The 15,964-nt window shown below is 39.1% G+C and overlaps 1 protein-coding gene across 4 annotated transcripts in view; it reads left to right on the top strand.

Annotated features, from left to right (window-relative positions):
- Window positions 1–821: 821 nt before the first annotated feature.
- Window positions 822–15,964, top strand: part of LOC132401262 (glutathione S-transferase theta-3-like) — a 38,102-nt gene continuing 22,959 nt past the window's right edge. The window contains exons 1-3 of one of the 4 annotated variants that reach the window (XM_059983289.1): window positions 822–1,071; window positions 3,022–3,150; window positions 5,179–5,198. In XM_059983289.1, coding sequence (XP_059839272.1) covers window positions 837–1,071; window positions 3,022–3,150; window positions 5,179–5,198 — 384 coding nt within the window. In that variant the 5' untranslated portion in view covers window positions 822–836. Of the gene's footprint in view, window positions 1,072–3,021; window positions 3,151–5,178; window positions 5,199–15,796; window positions 15,941–15,964 lie in introns of those variants that run through there. The other 3 variants (XM_059983290.1, XM_059983292.1, XM_059983291.1) reach the window with 3 other exon arrangements.

The following is a 15,964-nucleotide window of genomic DNA, read 5'->3' as shown; positions in this document are numbered from 1 at the left end:
GATGCAGAAAGCATCACCCATCGAAAGCAGAAAGCGATGGAGTCAACTAGCAACTAACAATCAGCGGAGGATACTGGCGGGAAGGGCTACGGGAATGGTTTCCCGGATGGGGAAAATGGGTCATGCATGGAATTATAATAGTGGCTGTGGGGTGTTGTGTATGTGGGTTTTTCAGGTTGGGCTGTAGTCAGTTGATAAAAGGGACTTTGACCAGCCCCTATGGTACCAGTGGTGTCCCAGATGATGAACTACTGACCAGGTACAGGACACTGGTGGGGAGAAAAGGTGTACCCTGGAAAGGCAAGGCCCTTTCCCTATGGATATGAACCCCCTTATGATGAAGAGGAGGAACTATCAAGGAGGGAACTGTGGAAGAAATTCTGTTAGCTGCTAGATACTAAGGTGTTATAGAGTTTTTTCTTCACAGCAGTTGTTCTGTACTTGAACTGTGGAAGAAGATACCCAGAGCTGACACTGTATTGAGCAAGGAAGTGTTAATGATCTTCAGATGTAAAATCAAAGTCTACTGTGACTAATGTACTCTGTGCTGCTGACAATGTGCCTTTCAGTCCGGCTGATTAAAATAACTGTATTTGTTGTTCTAAGAATCATCACATGTCTGATATACTCTTTTGAGAAATTAACACAGAAGTAAATGTGTAACTGCTCAAGGACATATCCTGCAATTTTACCACTCAGCAGAACGGCCATTGAAGTTCCTTCTTCTGATTTATGTGTTTTTCTCTCATGTGCTTGGGATTTAAATAAGAGCGTGACCTGTTGTCAGGCAGAGTCTCGGAACTCTGCTGTTAGGAGGGTGAGCTCTCCATGACGTCATGGAGACTTTCTCGGGCGATCTCCCTTCGTGTCCGAGTAATACCTTTCCTGCAACAGGAACCATGAGCAATGGTATCTGCAGGAGAGCTCACGGGGTGTTGTGGCCCGCAGCCTGTGCAGGGGAGCAGGCCACCTGTATATGGCCTGCCCAAGACGTGCCAGTAGGAGAAGCCGGCTTCAACAACACCCTCCCCCAGGAGCACCCCAGCAGAGACACAGACCAGAAAGGGCAAGGTAATTCTGGCCTCTTTTAACTGCAAACCCCCAGGCGTACCCCGGATTGTTCCACACGAGGAGGAGCTGCTGGAATACGGGAGGGCAGGAGGGAGATGAAAGGTACTTAAGAGGAAGGAATCCCAGTGGCGTTCCAGAGGCACTGGGAAGAAAAGGGCTCCACAACAGGAAGAACTCAGCAACCTCTCCTATTAAGAAAACAAATCTGGGAAGCCTACAAGCAAGCAAAGGGGAAGGGAGAAAGCTGAGGAGGAGTGCCTGTGGGCAGAGATGTGAAGAAATTAGCTCCAGGAGACCAGTGTCCAACAACTCACCAACCACTCCATCTCCTAAACTCGTTTGTGGAGCATCTCAACAGTAAATACATTTCCATTAGGCTATTGTGTTTTGACTACAGCTCCACCTTAAATAATATAATTCCAAGCAAAAGTACCCCCAGACCCCTACACCTGGCACTCAGCATCTCTCTTAGCAACTGGATTCTTTACCAATAGGCTGTAATATGGATATATAGCAAAGCTTCCGCCATGATGACCCTCAACATGTTCCCAACATCTTTTTATCCCCATTGTGGAATTCTGGAGCGTACGCAAATTATTATTGTTGTTGTTTATCTCCGCCATTCTTGACTACCTTATCCTGACATGTGTCTAACTACTTTTTTGAGATACAAAGTCTCATAAAGATATTTAAACAGTTAAATGTTTTAAGTTGGAATGTCTGTGGTTGGAATCATTCTATTAAGCATAAGAAAACATTTAAAACTATTAACTGATTCCAACCTGATATAATCTTTGCACAAGAGACGCATATCAGGTTATGTGATAAAAATCGATTTTTTAAATTTTGGAAGGGTCCTCAGTTTCATGCAAATTCTTGAAGTAAATTTAGAGGTGTTTCTATTTCTATTTATTCCAATATTCCTTTTAACTAGGAGGATATTATAGCTGATATTAATGGTAGATTTTTGATTGTTAAAGGAAAAGTTTACACCAGGAAAATGGTTTTGGTTAATATATATGGACCAAATGTTGATGATCCCTCATTTTTAAAGCTGTTTTTGCTTTATTACCTGATCTAAATGAATATATGTTATTAATGAGTGGTGATTTTAATACTTGTTTAAATCCTTTAATAGATAAGTTATCATCCAAACATCAACTCCCTAATCATTCTGCATCACTATTCCTTTTAATTAATTATGGCTTAATTGAAGTTTGGAGACATATGCATCATAGTGATAGAGAATATTCCTTTTTCTCATATGTTCATAATAAATATTCGAGAATCGACTATTTTATAGTTGACCCTCGACTTCTATTTAATGTTCAGAAATATGAATATGATGCAATTGTTATCTCTGATCATGCTCCCTTGAACCTAATATTTGAACTGAAAGGTGTTTCTTCTACAAGACCATTTTGGCATTTTCCAGAACACTTGTTACAAAGCTCAGAATTTGTTGGGTTTATTGAAACTCAGAAAGAAGAGCTTTTTCTCTTTAATAATCCAGGAAATCTCTCAAAGTTAGTAATTTGGGATACATTAAAAGCTTATTTACGTGGTCAGATTATTTCGTATATAGCTAAGCTGAAGAAACAGGCAAGAACGGAATTAGATAACATTTCTAAACAAATTAAAGATTTAGATACATCAATGCAACCCCTCCAAATGTTGATTTGTTTAAAAGAAGAGTAGAATTGCAATCACAATATAATTTATTATTAACTTACCCTATTGAAGGATATTTGCTTAAATTGAAAAGTCAGTTTTATATTTCTGGGGATAAAAATAATAAGCTATTAACTTCCTGATTAAGGGCAGCTAGAGCTAAAAGACAAATTTTAAGGATTCGTAATGATAATGGAAATGTAGTAAGTAATCATGAAGACATTAATAACATTTTCCAAGATTTTTATTCTGATCTTTATAAATCTCAATTTCCTGCAGATTCCTCCAAAATGAATGCTCTTTTACATAAGATTAAATTTCCTCAAATTACTGTTGAAGATCAACAGATGCTTGATGCTCCAATTACCGAGCATGAAATTCAGAAAGCTATGTTGTCAATGCAATCAGGTAAAGCTCCTGGACTTGATGGTTATTTGGTAGGATTTTACAAAAAATTTGAAAAATTACTTTCTCCATATCTTTTGGAAATATTTCATGAATCTTTTGAGAAGGGTAATTTACCTTCTTTTTATGAAGCTTCTGTTTCCTTAATCCTTAAGAAAGATAAAGATCCTACTGAATGTTGATTATATAGACCTATTTCGTTATTAAATGTGGACACAAAAGTTCTCTCTAAGATAATGGCTAACCGATTGGTAAATATTTTAACTAAAATTATGGATCAAACAGGCTTTATTAGAAGGCAGTTACTCTTTCTCTAATGTTCGGAGATTGATGAACATTATATATTCATCACTATCTAAGATACCCCAATGTGTTATCTCTCTTGATGTAGAAAAGACATATGATAGAGTTGAATGGACATAACTGTTTGAGGTATTAGAAAAATTTGGCTTTGGTAATAACTTCAATAGGTGGATTCAAATGATCTATAAAAATCCTACTGCTACTGTTATTACTAATGATCTCAGGTCTTTTTTTTTCACTTTCACGAGGTACTAGACAGGGATGTCCATTAAACCCTTTATTATTTAATCTTGTACTGGAGACTTTGGCCATAATACTCTGTGAAGCTAAAAATATTCATGGTATCTCTATAAACGGGACCACACATAAGATTTCTCTTTAAGCAGATGATCTTTTGGTTTATATTTCGAACCCTGAAGCATCTATTCCTAATCTATTGGACATAACTAAATGATTTTGGAAAATTTTCAGGATATAAACTTAATATAAAAGTGAATTGTTTCCATTAAGTGCTCCTGAGTACAGGAGCAGGGAGGTTCTACTGCAGTTATACAAGGCCTTGGTGAGACCACTCTCTGTGTGAAGAAATTTTTCCTCATCTCAGTCAGTTGAGGCCAGTTCATTGGTTATATTTAAGAGGGAGTTAGATATGGCCCTTGTGGCTAAAGGGATCAGGGGGTATGGAGAGAAGCAGGTACAGGGTTCTGAGTTGGATGATCAGCCATGATCATACTGAATGGCGGTGCAGGCTTGAAGGGCTGAATGGCCTACTCCTGCACCTATTTTCTATGTTCCTATATATAACAATATTCCATTTAAAATTGTTAATTCTTTTAAATATTTAGGTTTTATAATTACTAAAAATATGAAGATCTTTATAAAGCTCATGTAGTACCTTTATTGGACTCTATGAAACAATTATTTTCTAGATGAAACCCACTTACACTTTCTTTAATAGGTCATATCCATGCCATGAAAATGATGATTTTACTGAGATTTTTATATAATTTTTAAATATTTTATATATTTTTAATATTTTTTAAAAATATATAACTTTTTAACTAAATTTTTTGATCAATTTGACTCTATTATTTCATCCTTTATTTGGACCAATAAAAGACCAAGAATTAATAAGTATCATTTAAAAAATCTAAAAAAGATGGTGGACTTGCACTTCCTAATTTAAGATTGTATTATTGGGCTGTTAATTGTGACGATTATGTTTTTGGCTATATTGGCTCCATAAAAGCCAAAAACCAGCTTGGATTGATTTGGAATTAAAAGCTATCAAACAATTTCATTTAACCTCATTATTAGGAGCTCCATTACCTTTACAACTCTCTAAAATTCCAAACTTAAATCTCTACCCTGTTATTAAACAGTCCTTATGGATTAAGGCAACACGAGTGAATCTGCAGATGCTGGAAATAAATAAAAACACAAAATGCTTGCAGCACTCAGCAGGCCAGACAGCATCTATGGGAGGTGGTATGACGACGTTTCAGGCCAAAACCTGGATTTGATTTCAGTTTTGCAATTTTTAAAATTTTAAACAATTTAAATTGTCTAGCTCTTTATATTGAATTTTTTTATTTAAACCTTCAATAACCGATCCCATTTTTCTCTTATGGAGGAATAAGGGGATAAGTTTTTTTGCAGATTTATTTTGTGATGGTCGATTGATTACTTTTGAAGAATTAATTAGGAAATATTCTCTCTCTCATACAGACTTTCTGCAATATTTTCAGGTTAGACATTTTTTTACAAAAATACTTATCTATGTTTCCATATATGCAAGAATCTGATTTGTTGATTTGTTGGATACTATTTTGAATATGAATCCTCTAGTAAACGGTTCCATTGGTAGAATTTATAATTTATTTTTACTATGAAAAGATAACCTCTCACTAAAGATTAAACAAGATTGGGAGAGAAAACTTAACAAGGATGTTGCCTGGATTGGGGAGCATGTCTTATGAGAATAGGTTGAGTGAACTCAGCCTTTTCTCCTTGGAGTGACGGAGGATGAGAGGTGACCTGACAGAGGTGTATAAGATGATGAGAGGCATTGATCGTGTGGATAGTCAGAGGCTTTTTCCCAGGGCTGAGATGACTAGCACGAGAGGGCATAGTCTTGAGGTGCTGGGGAGTAGGTACAGAGGAGATGTCGGGGTAAGTTTTCTACGCAGAGAGTGATGAACGCATGGAATGGGCTGCCGGTGATGATGGTACAGGAAGATACGATAGGGTCTTTTAAGGGACTCCTGGATAGATACATGGAGCTTAGAAAAATAGAGGGCTATGGGTAACCCTAGGTAATTTCTAAAGTAAGTACATGTTCAGCACAGCTTTGTGGGCCGAAGGGCCTGTGTTGTGCTGTAGGTTTTCTATGTTTCTATGACTGTCAGACACAGGGTAAAGGCTATTACTGTTAGAATTGTCCTCCTCTGTATAGAGATTATTACTGTATGGACTCACCTATACTGGGTAAAGACTATAACTGTTTGGACTGTCAAAACTGGGTAATATCTTCCTGATGGTGTCCCCAGGGACACCAGTGGTCCCCAACCACCGGGCCATGAGGAAACGATATGATTTGTCGATATGAAACGATATGAGTCAGCTGCACCTTTCCTCATTCCCTGTCACACCCACTGTTGAACCTAAACGCACACAAGGTCATCAGTCACCTAAATGCAGTGATACCCTTGTGTTGGGGGTCACTGGTTGGCTTCGGGTAACTGGCTGCCTAGCACGGAAAGTGCCAATGCTGCTGGCCTGGAGCGCGGACAGATGGGCACTGCCCCTATACCTGTTTAGCACTTTGAATGTTTGTGGGGAACCCGGTGCTAAAATATTCGCAGACGACCTAATTCGGGCTCAGGGTTTTGTAAGTAGCAGAGCAGCTACCTCGCTGCGATCTAGCAAAAGTCATCCCTTGAGCCAAACCTTTGTCGGCCGAAAGATCCTACAGGGGTGGGGGCCTGCTCCCTGTCGCACTCCTCCTCGCTCTCCGGACTGCGACCGCCACGGCCCCAGCACGGGGACCTCCGGCCCTGATGTTGTCCTCTCACCCCACCCTTGACCAGCTGCACCTGGCCAAGGCGTCTGGCAGCGGGTGGGCGGGAGGCTGGAGTTGGGGCCCGGAGGCTGTCTAATGAGGCAATGAAGTCCTCAAAACTGGTTTGGCACCTTGAGTCCGAGACCTTGCACTTAAAAACAAACCCGCTGAGTTTTTTGAGCGGAAAAAACGTGAGCAAGCGAGACAGAAGCAAGTGCTGATAGCCATGAAAACTAAATTGCGGAAGAGACCGGAGATAAGGAACCCCCTTCGAGTATTGCTGTATTCCGGTCGTGATTAACACCCCCCCCCCCCTCCCCATCCGTCGGCCGGTCCACAAGAATATTGTCAATATTAAACTGGTCTGCGGTGCAAAAAAAGTTGGTGACCCCTGCCCTACACTGTATAAAGATTATTACTGTTTGGACTCCCCTACAGTGGGTAAAGACTATTATGTACTGTTTTGACAGTTTGGGTAAAGACTATTACTGTTTGGACTGTCCAAACTGGGTAATGTCTTCCTGATGGTCCAATAAGGTTTTGCTGTAACAATATCATGGTCGTCAAAAGGTGTTGATAGCACAAGTGCATAGATCCTAGTAGGTGTCATCCCCGGTCGATAAAGTGTGCCAAGAGCATGTAGGAGACCTGCCTTCATTAACCAGGGCACAAAAGGAAGGTCTTTATAGAACATTGGCAACACCTGAGACGGCAGATGTTGGAATCTGAAGCAATAGACAACATGCTGAAGAACTCAGCATCAAAGTCGAAGTAAATTTATTATCAAAATACAACTATAAGACATAAAATATAGGAGCATAATTCAACCATTTGGCCATCGAGTCTGCTCCTGAACATTTCATCATGGCTGATCCAATTTTCCTCTCAGCACCAATCTTCTGCCTTCTCCCCGTATCCCTTCACACCCTGACCAATCAAGAATCTATCAACCTTTGCCATAAATATACAGAAAGACGGCCTCCACAGATGCCTGTGGCAAAGAATTCCACAGATTCACCACTTTCTGGCTAAAGAGGCTGTGTCCTCTGGTCTTACACTCTTCCACAACAGGAAATGCCCTTTTCCACATCCACTCTATCATGGCCTTTCACCATTCCATAGGTTTCAATAAGGCTGCTGAATTGTAGTGAATACAGTCCCAGACATCCCACCTTCCCAGAAGTGCTGTGAGTCTCCCGCATATTGGTAGCGGCTCCCTGACGCCCGCAAGTTATATACAATATCCCAGAAATCGATTTTTTGAGAGTGGGAGAGAAAGTGAAAGAAAGAACGAGTAAGCGAGAGACAGCAAGATTGAGACAGACAGCAAGAGAGAGAGAGAGAGAGAGAGAGAGAGCGCACGAATGCCATAACAGAGTATTCCAGAAAAAGAAAATAGAAAATCTACTTCACCCCAGACTACACTAAAGTGTACTCCTGTCTAGTAGGGGTCAAAAATAATGACAGTGTTGCTCGCTGCACTGTTTGCAACGGTGACTTTTCTATTGCCCGTGGTGGGTTAAATCACTGTGAGGTGAGTTTAACAGGTGTCATTCGTTCATTAGCATAGCTAACATTATTTAAACTAGCTGGCTGGCCGCTAAGGAGCTACTCCATTGCAGACATTCCACCTCTCCTGGAAGTTCCGGGAGTCTCCTGCAAATTGATGGTGCTACCTCCCTTAAATGAGTTTTTGCAGGGTGTGATGTCTGCAGACCCAGAGCCATCAAAACAGGCCCAGAGCCATCAATATAGTTCCAGAGCCATCAATACAGGCCCAGAGCCATCAATACAGGTCGAGAGCCATCAATACAAGCCCAGAGCCATCAATACAGGCCCAGAGCCATCAATACAGTTCCAGAGCCATCAATATATTTTCAGAGCCATCAATATAGTTCCAGAGCCATCAATACAAGCCCAGAGCCATCAATACAGTTCCAGAGCCATCAATAGAGGCCCAGAGCCATCAATACAGGCCCAGAGCCATCAATACAAGCCCAGAGCCATCAATACAGGCCCAGAGCCATCAATACAGTTCCAGAGCCATCAATATAGTTCCAGAGCCATCAATACAAGCCCAGAGCCATCAATACAGTTCCAGAGCCATCAATACAGGCCCAGAGCCATCAATACAGGCCCAGAGCCATCAATACAGTTCCAGAGCCATCAATACAAGCCCAGAGCCATCAATACAAGCCCAGAGCCATCAATACAGGCCCAGAGCCATCAATACAGGCCCAGAGCCATCAATACAGTTCCAGAGCCATCAATATAGTTCCAGAGCCATCAATACAGTTCCAGAGCCATCAATACAGTTCCAGAGCCATCAATATAGTCCCAGAGCCATCAATACAGTTCCAGAGCCATCAATACAGTTCCAGAGCCATCAATACAGGCCCAGAGCCATCAATACAAGCCCAGAGCCATCAATACAGTTCCAGAGCCATCAATAGAGGCCCAGAGCCATCAATACAGGCCCAGAGCCATCAATACAAGCCCAGAGCCATCAATACAGGCCCAGAGCCATCAATACAGTTCCAGAGCCATCAATATAGTTCCAGAGCCATCAATACAGTTCCAGAGCCATCAATACAGTTCCAGAGCCATCAATATAGTTCCAGAGCCATCAATACAAGCCCAGAGCCATCAATACAGTTCCAGAGCCATCAATAGAGGCCCAGAGCCATCAATACAGGCCCAGAGCCATCAATACAAGCCCAGAGCCATCAATACAGGCCCAGAGCCATCAATACAGTTCCAGAGCCATCAATATAGTTCCAGAGCCATCAATACAAGCCCAGAACCATCAATACAGTTCCAGAGCCATCAATACAGGCCCAGAGCCATCAATACAGGCCCAGAGCCATCAATACAGTTCCAGAGCCATCAATACAAGCCCAGAGCCATCAATACAAGCCCAGAGCCATCAATACAGGCCCAGAGCCATCAATACAGGCCCAGAGCCATCAATACAGTTCCAGAGCCATCAATATAGTTCCAGAGCCATCAATACAGTTCCAGAGCCATCAATATAGTTCCAGAGCCATCAATACAGTTCCAGAGCCATCAATACAGTTCCAGAGCCATCAATACAGTTCCAGAGCCATCAATATAGTTCCAGAGCCATCAGATGCTCTTCACCATACACTCCCCTGCGATTCACCTTCTTGCAGGCACCTAAAGCAAAACAAAGTTCAATAGAATTTATGAAAAACTACACATAACAAGGACTGACAAATAATCAATGTGCAAAAGAAGACAAATAATGCAAATAAAAAATAAATAATGTAGAGTCCTTGAAAGTGAGTGTGTAGTTTGTGGAGTCAGTTCAGCATTGAGGTGAGTGAAGTTATCCACAGTGGTTCAGGAGCCTGATGGTTGGAATGCCACATTAGCACAATGCTATTACTGCTTGGGCCAATTCCAGCACTGTCTGGAAGGAGTTTGTACATTCCCATGAACCCATGGGTTCCCTGTGGGTGCTCCAGTTTCCTGCCACAGTTCAAAGATGTACCAATTGGTAGGTGAATTGGCCATTGTAAATTGTCCTGTGACGAGACTAGGGTGAAATCAGTGGGTCGCTGGGCAGCGTGGCTCAATGGGCTAGAAGGGCCAGTTCTGTGCTGACTCTCCAAATAAATAATCAAAACATAACATTATTTGAGAAACCCGTTGAATTAATGTAGGGACAGAGGTATCTTTCCATTTCAATAAAATAGTCCTTCTTGCCAGCAATGTAACAAATGCAATTACATGTTGATCTGAAGATGAAATACCCTGCATATGATGTGGAACTATTCCAAATAGAACAGTCAATATAATAGGTTGTAAATTAATTTTCAGAGCTTCAGAAATTGTTGAAAATAAAGAGTCTACTACCATTATCTGAATTATATGCTTTCCTAAATAGCTCTATCAAGCACGTACTTGCCTTGGTTACATTTTTAAGCATCTTATTAATATATTGTTGCACCTGCAAATACCAATAAACGTCTTGTTTTTCTAATAAGAAAACTGAACAGTGTTCCTCCTTTCATTAAATTGCAAAGAACTGGTATTCCTTTAGCTGTCCAGTCCTTAAATCTAGCATCCAGTTTATTTGGTGTAAAATCCGAGTCATATGCACACCATTTAAGAATTGCAATAACTCCATCTAGATTATATTCTTTTATAGTAATTTTCCATATTTTAAGAGTCCATTTCACCCATGGGTTATCAATAGTATTTATGTAACTTTGTAGGTTGTTATCAGCCAAAATTGCCTGTATGGGGTTGGAAAGTATTCTCTTTTCAATATTTTTCCATTGAGCGTCATATGATAAGTTACACCAGCATATCACAGCTCTCAACTGTGCTGCAAAATAATAATCTCTAAGAGAAGGTTGGCCCCATCCCCCCTTTTCCTTGGCTAATTGTGAAGTTGTGAGACAAACTCTAGGCCTTTTACCTTGCCAAATGTACCTTGATAACATTTTGTTCCATTCATTGAATTGATTTTGATTAATCTCTATTGGTAGGGTCTGAAAGAGATATAACAGTCTGGGCAGTATATTCATTTTAATAGATTCAATCCTTGAACTGAGACTAAAAAAAGGAATTAGGTTCTATCTTGTTATATCTTTCTTAATTTTTAATATATAGTCTGATAATTGCATTCTAATAATTTTGCCAAATCTTTTGGCATAATGATGCCCAAAATTTGAAAGACTCTGTTTGCCATGCCCTGGGATATCTACTTTCAATTTCTCTTGGTGAGCTATAGTTATATGAAAGTAGTTGGGTTTTATCTATGTTGATCCTGTATCCTGGTAATTAACCATATTGTTCAAAGGATTGCATCAATTTAGTTAAAGAGTATGTCGGTTGCCCTATATAGATCAAAATGTCATCCGCATAACAGGCCAATTTATGCTCTGTCCCTTTATTAGTAATTCCCCTGATATCTTCATTTTGTCTGATGCATTGAGCTAATGGTTCCAGATATAATGCAAAGTGTAGCGGTGACCATGCACAGCCCTGTCTCGTGCCCCTTTCTAGGGTAAAACTATTTGATAAATATCCGTTGATTTTAATCCTAGCAGTAGGATTGTCATATAGTGCCTGTGTAGTTTTAATAATTGTGTTATGAAAACCAAATCTATGTAAAACTCTGTAAAGAAAATACCAATTAACCAAATCAGACCTTTTCAGCATCCACGCTTATTACTATTGCTTCAATTTTATTTTTTTGTATGTGGTCCATAATGTGAAGTGTCTGCCATATATTGTCTTGTGTTTGGCGTTGTTGTATAAAACCTGTCTGATCATTATGCATCAGTATGGGTAGAAACTCTTCTAATTGTTTGGCCATGATGGAGGTAAATAATCTATAATCTACATTAGGAACGGATATTGGTCTAAATGACTTGCATTCCATTTTATCCTTGCTTTCTTTTGGGATAGCTGAGATTATTGCTTCCTTCCAACTGGGTGGTATTTTTACATTTTTCAGAGCCCAGTTCAGTGTGGGGAGTAAGACGGGAATTAACTCATTTTTAAATTCTTTGTACCACTCTGCCGTATACCCATCTGATCCTGGTGACTTGCTTATTTTAAGCCTATTAATTGCAGTTTTTAGTTCAGCTTCAGTTACATCAGCAATCATCGTTCTATTTTGATCTTTGCTTAAAGTAGGTAACTCTAGAGAAGTCAGGAAGGTGTCAATTTGGGTTTTGCTTCCCCCTGGAACTTTGGAATATAGAGTTTTGTAAAACACTTCAAAAGCTTCTTGAATTTCACTTAGCTTATTTTTTATAATTTTTGTTCTTGGATCCCTAATTCTATGAATTATATTTTCTGCTATCTTTTATTTTTCAGTTTCCACACCAGTATTTTCATAGATTTCGATCCACTTTCATAATGTCTGTTTCAGAAACATTAAATTTTCCTGATTTCTTGTGTAGCCAAACTATTAATTTTATTAATAAAATTTATTTCATTCCTAATTTTTAAAATTTCCTCTAATGTATCCTGTGCCAAACTCAATTTGTGTTTTTTTCTAGTTCCTTCAGTTTATTTTGTAATTCCTCTAATTTTTTTTCCTTATTCTTTTTCCTTATATTGCTATAATTTTCCCTTTTAAGACTGCCTTCAGAGTATCCCAATAGAATCGGAGTTGAAACCTCTCCATTATCATTGAATTCTAAGTAAAGTCCAATTTATTTATTAATTTGTTCTTTAAAATAGGGACTTTAAATAGTAGACTTAAATTTAGTTTCCAAATAGTATTCTTTGGTTGTGGGTCAAAATCAACAGATAAATATACAGGTGCATGGTCACTTACATCTATAGTCCCAATTCCACAGGTGTTTATTTTGTCTTTATCTTTTCCAAACATTATGAAATATTCTATTCTTGTATATACAGAATGGGGGGCAGAATAATGAGTGTTAACCCTTCTGTTGGGGAAAAGGTCCCTCCATATATCAATTAAACCAACATCCTCAAAAAGTGTATTAACTTTCTTCTGTAAGGATTTTGTTTCATAGGTTTTTCTATTGGAAGAGTCTAACTTTGGTTGTAATTGTAAATTTAAGTCTCCCCCACATATTAAGAGACCTTCTGTTTCTGTTACCATAATATTGGTAATTTTCTGGAAGAAACTAATATCACTTCCTGGGGTTGCATATATATTCAATAGAGTAACTGAATTTACATCTATATTCCCCCTTACCAGAATGTATCTGCCCTTCTTATCTCCCATTTCGAATACTTTTTCAAAATTTAGCTTGCTTGAGATAAGAATAGTAACTCCTCTCCTACTTCCTGATTTATATGAGAAGAAAAACAAATTAGTGAAGTCCATTCTCTTTAGTTTTCTATGCTCATTAACACTTAAGTGAGTTTCCTGTAAATATACTACATGGGCTTGTTCTTTCTTCATTTTGGATAGAATTTTACTTCATTTGAATAGATGTAACAGCCCATTGATATTAAAAGAAATGAATTTTACCCAGTCCTTAGCCATGTGTATTTATCTGTCAATATATCATTGAAATTAACAGAATAAAACTTAATCGATCTACTCCCTGAACAAATAAGAACCAAGAAACGCGAATAATAAAAAAAGGCGACGAAGGTGTGATTCCAAGGCTGAGGTCTCTAGTAGATGACCCTGGGTTGAGCTAGAGGAAATGTCTAGCTGTGGGGGATAGCCCCTCCTACCTGTGAGTTAAGGGCCCCCAGTGCAGTACCCATAAAACTAAGTGAACAAATCTACGTCCATTACACAGAAAAGACTTCCCTGTGTATTCCTCCCATGTATATATTCTCATTTAGCTGGGAAAAAGGAGTGAATGAATGAATAAAAAATGAAATAATATAAAATACACATTGTAATATGTACTTGAGGTATGTATAGCACCGTCTATTTTTGCTTCTGTTTAGCTTATCAACACTTTTGAAGTTAGTCAGACCTTATGACTTTCTGGAGGGGGTGAGGGCTGTCTTCAGAAAACTCAGTCTCTTCCTAATATTCTCCTCTCTTCCTCCTCCCATCTCCTGCCTTCTTGATTCTCGCACTATTTCCCAAGCAGAGCGGGATAGCTGCTGAGCCAGGCTTTCCCTCAGTTTGAACACACTGGTGGGCAACCCTCTGGCCTTCTTGTCTGTAGTCACCTCTTCCACTGTCTGATACAGTCATGTCCCATCTTCATAAAACACTCGCAGTTTAGCAGTGTACGGTCTGGAAGCTAAGCTTTCTTTGCTTTAATAGTTGCTTTGCTTCAGAATATTCCTTACGTTTCTGTAGGACCACTGGGGGGGGGGTAATCTTGATCAAAATATATTAATTTCCTGTTCAAAAATATCTTCTTCTTTCCCCAGGCCCTGAGCAGAATCTCTGCTTTGGTTTTGTATTGAAGGAATCTACACTGACACACATGTTTTGGTCTTGTTCTATACTGGAACAGTTTTGGAAGTCAGTTTTTTTCTACAATTTCTAAAGCACATAAAATTAACTTACAACCTAACAAATTAACTGTGCTTTTTGGAATAATTCCTCAAGTATCCATGGTATTTCTTTGTCTGACCAACATGTTATTGCGTTTGTTACATTGATAGCTGGAAGGGCCATTTTGCTGAAGTAGAAGGATTCGTCGGCTCCCACTCTGTCACAGTGGTTCTTTCAAGTGATGTTATGTCTTAGTTTGGAGGAAATTAGTCAAACCTTTGAACCTATGTCTGATTTTGAGAAAAGATGGGGTTCATTTGCTTGTTATGACCATTTGAGTTAATTGATAGATTTCCTCCACAATCTAATTGTAAATTTTGATGTTTTTTTTGCTGGCGGTTTGATGTTTATGTATGACGTGTGGCTCCAGGGGCCGAACACCTCATGGGTTCTTCTTCTTCCCTCACTTTGCTCCAGTAGGGGTTTTTCTTTTCTTTTTTTTGTGTCACCATATTTTTCAATCTTTAAAACATTATTTTTTTTCCTTTGAGACATTGTGTACCTACTTTGATGTGCTCGTTAGTTTGGATAATAATAATAAAAAGATTTGAAAAGGAAGAATTTAATTACTATTGACTGTGGCTTATTTTCCCTATCTCGAGAAGGCCTCGGGGTGTGCTCTCAATGTCAAGTGCCATGGTCGGAGGAAGCTCCTGTGTGTCCCTTAGCAAGTTTTCTACAAACTCTGCTCCTTCAGGAACATTATATATCCTGATATTCTTCCGTCCTGACCTCCCATCTTGGATGAGTAGTTTATTTTCTTGCTGATTTAACACTTTTATCATCTTACTTAGCATCCGTTCCATGTTTTGTCATTTTAAAATCTTTTTATTAATTATTATTGAAGATTAACAGAAAAAGATACATTAAGTCAATATGTCATTATATACAATAAGGAATTAAATTAGCAAGTAACTGATTAACAAAGCTAAGCAATATATCAATAATAAGAGAAAATAAAGTGTTAAGAATATTTTTTTTGAAAGAAAAAAGAAAGAACCCCAACTAGCTGAAAAAAAACAAACAACCCAATGGGAGCGCAAGGCCCGAGCTTCCATAAAAAACATCAATCCGCCAACTCAAATCCACTTAAAGAAAAATCAGAAGGAAACCTTATTAATTAACTCAAATCAGATGATAGTAGCGGGCGAATGAAACCCACCTTTTCTCAAAATCAAAATAAAACCCGACAGAATACCATCCAGAGTAGAGATTCCGCCTGTGGAGTGACGCACAGATCTGTATGGCTGCAGTTAATTCTTCCTTTTCCCCAATGTTTAACTTCTATTTGTCAGATCTCAGAGGGGAATAGTTGTTACTACTTCACAATGTCTAAGAGGTGGAAAGCAGCTTCCCGAATCCAGAAAATGGAAAGGGTAAAAAGTCGGAGGAAACACCAGCTTGGGCAGAGCGTCTGGAAAATTCCCTGCAGGGTCTCGGTAAGAAGATAGACAACAACACGG

Source organism: Hypanus sabinus, chromosome 10, assembly GCF_030144855.1.
Source record: "Hypanus sabinus isolate sHypSab1 chromosome 10, sHypSab1.hap1, whole genome shotgun sequence".
NCBI lineage: Eukaryota > Metazoa > Chordata > Chondrichthyes > Myliobatiformes > Dasyatidae > Hypanus > Hypanus sabinus.
The sequence above is the reverse complement of the archived record's forward strand: the minus strand, read 5'-3'. Positions and strand labels throughout refer to the sequence as shown.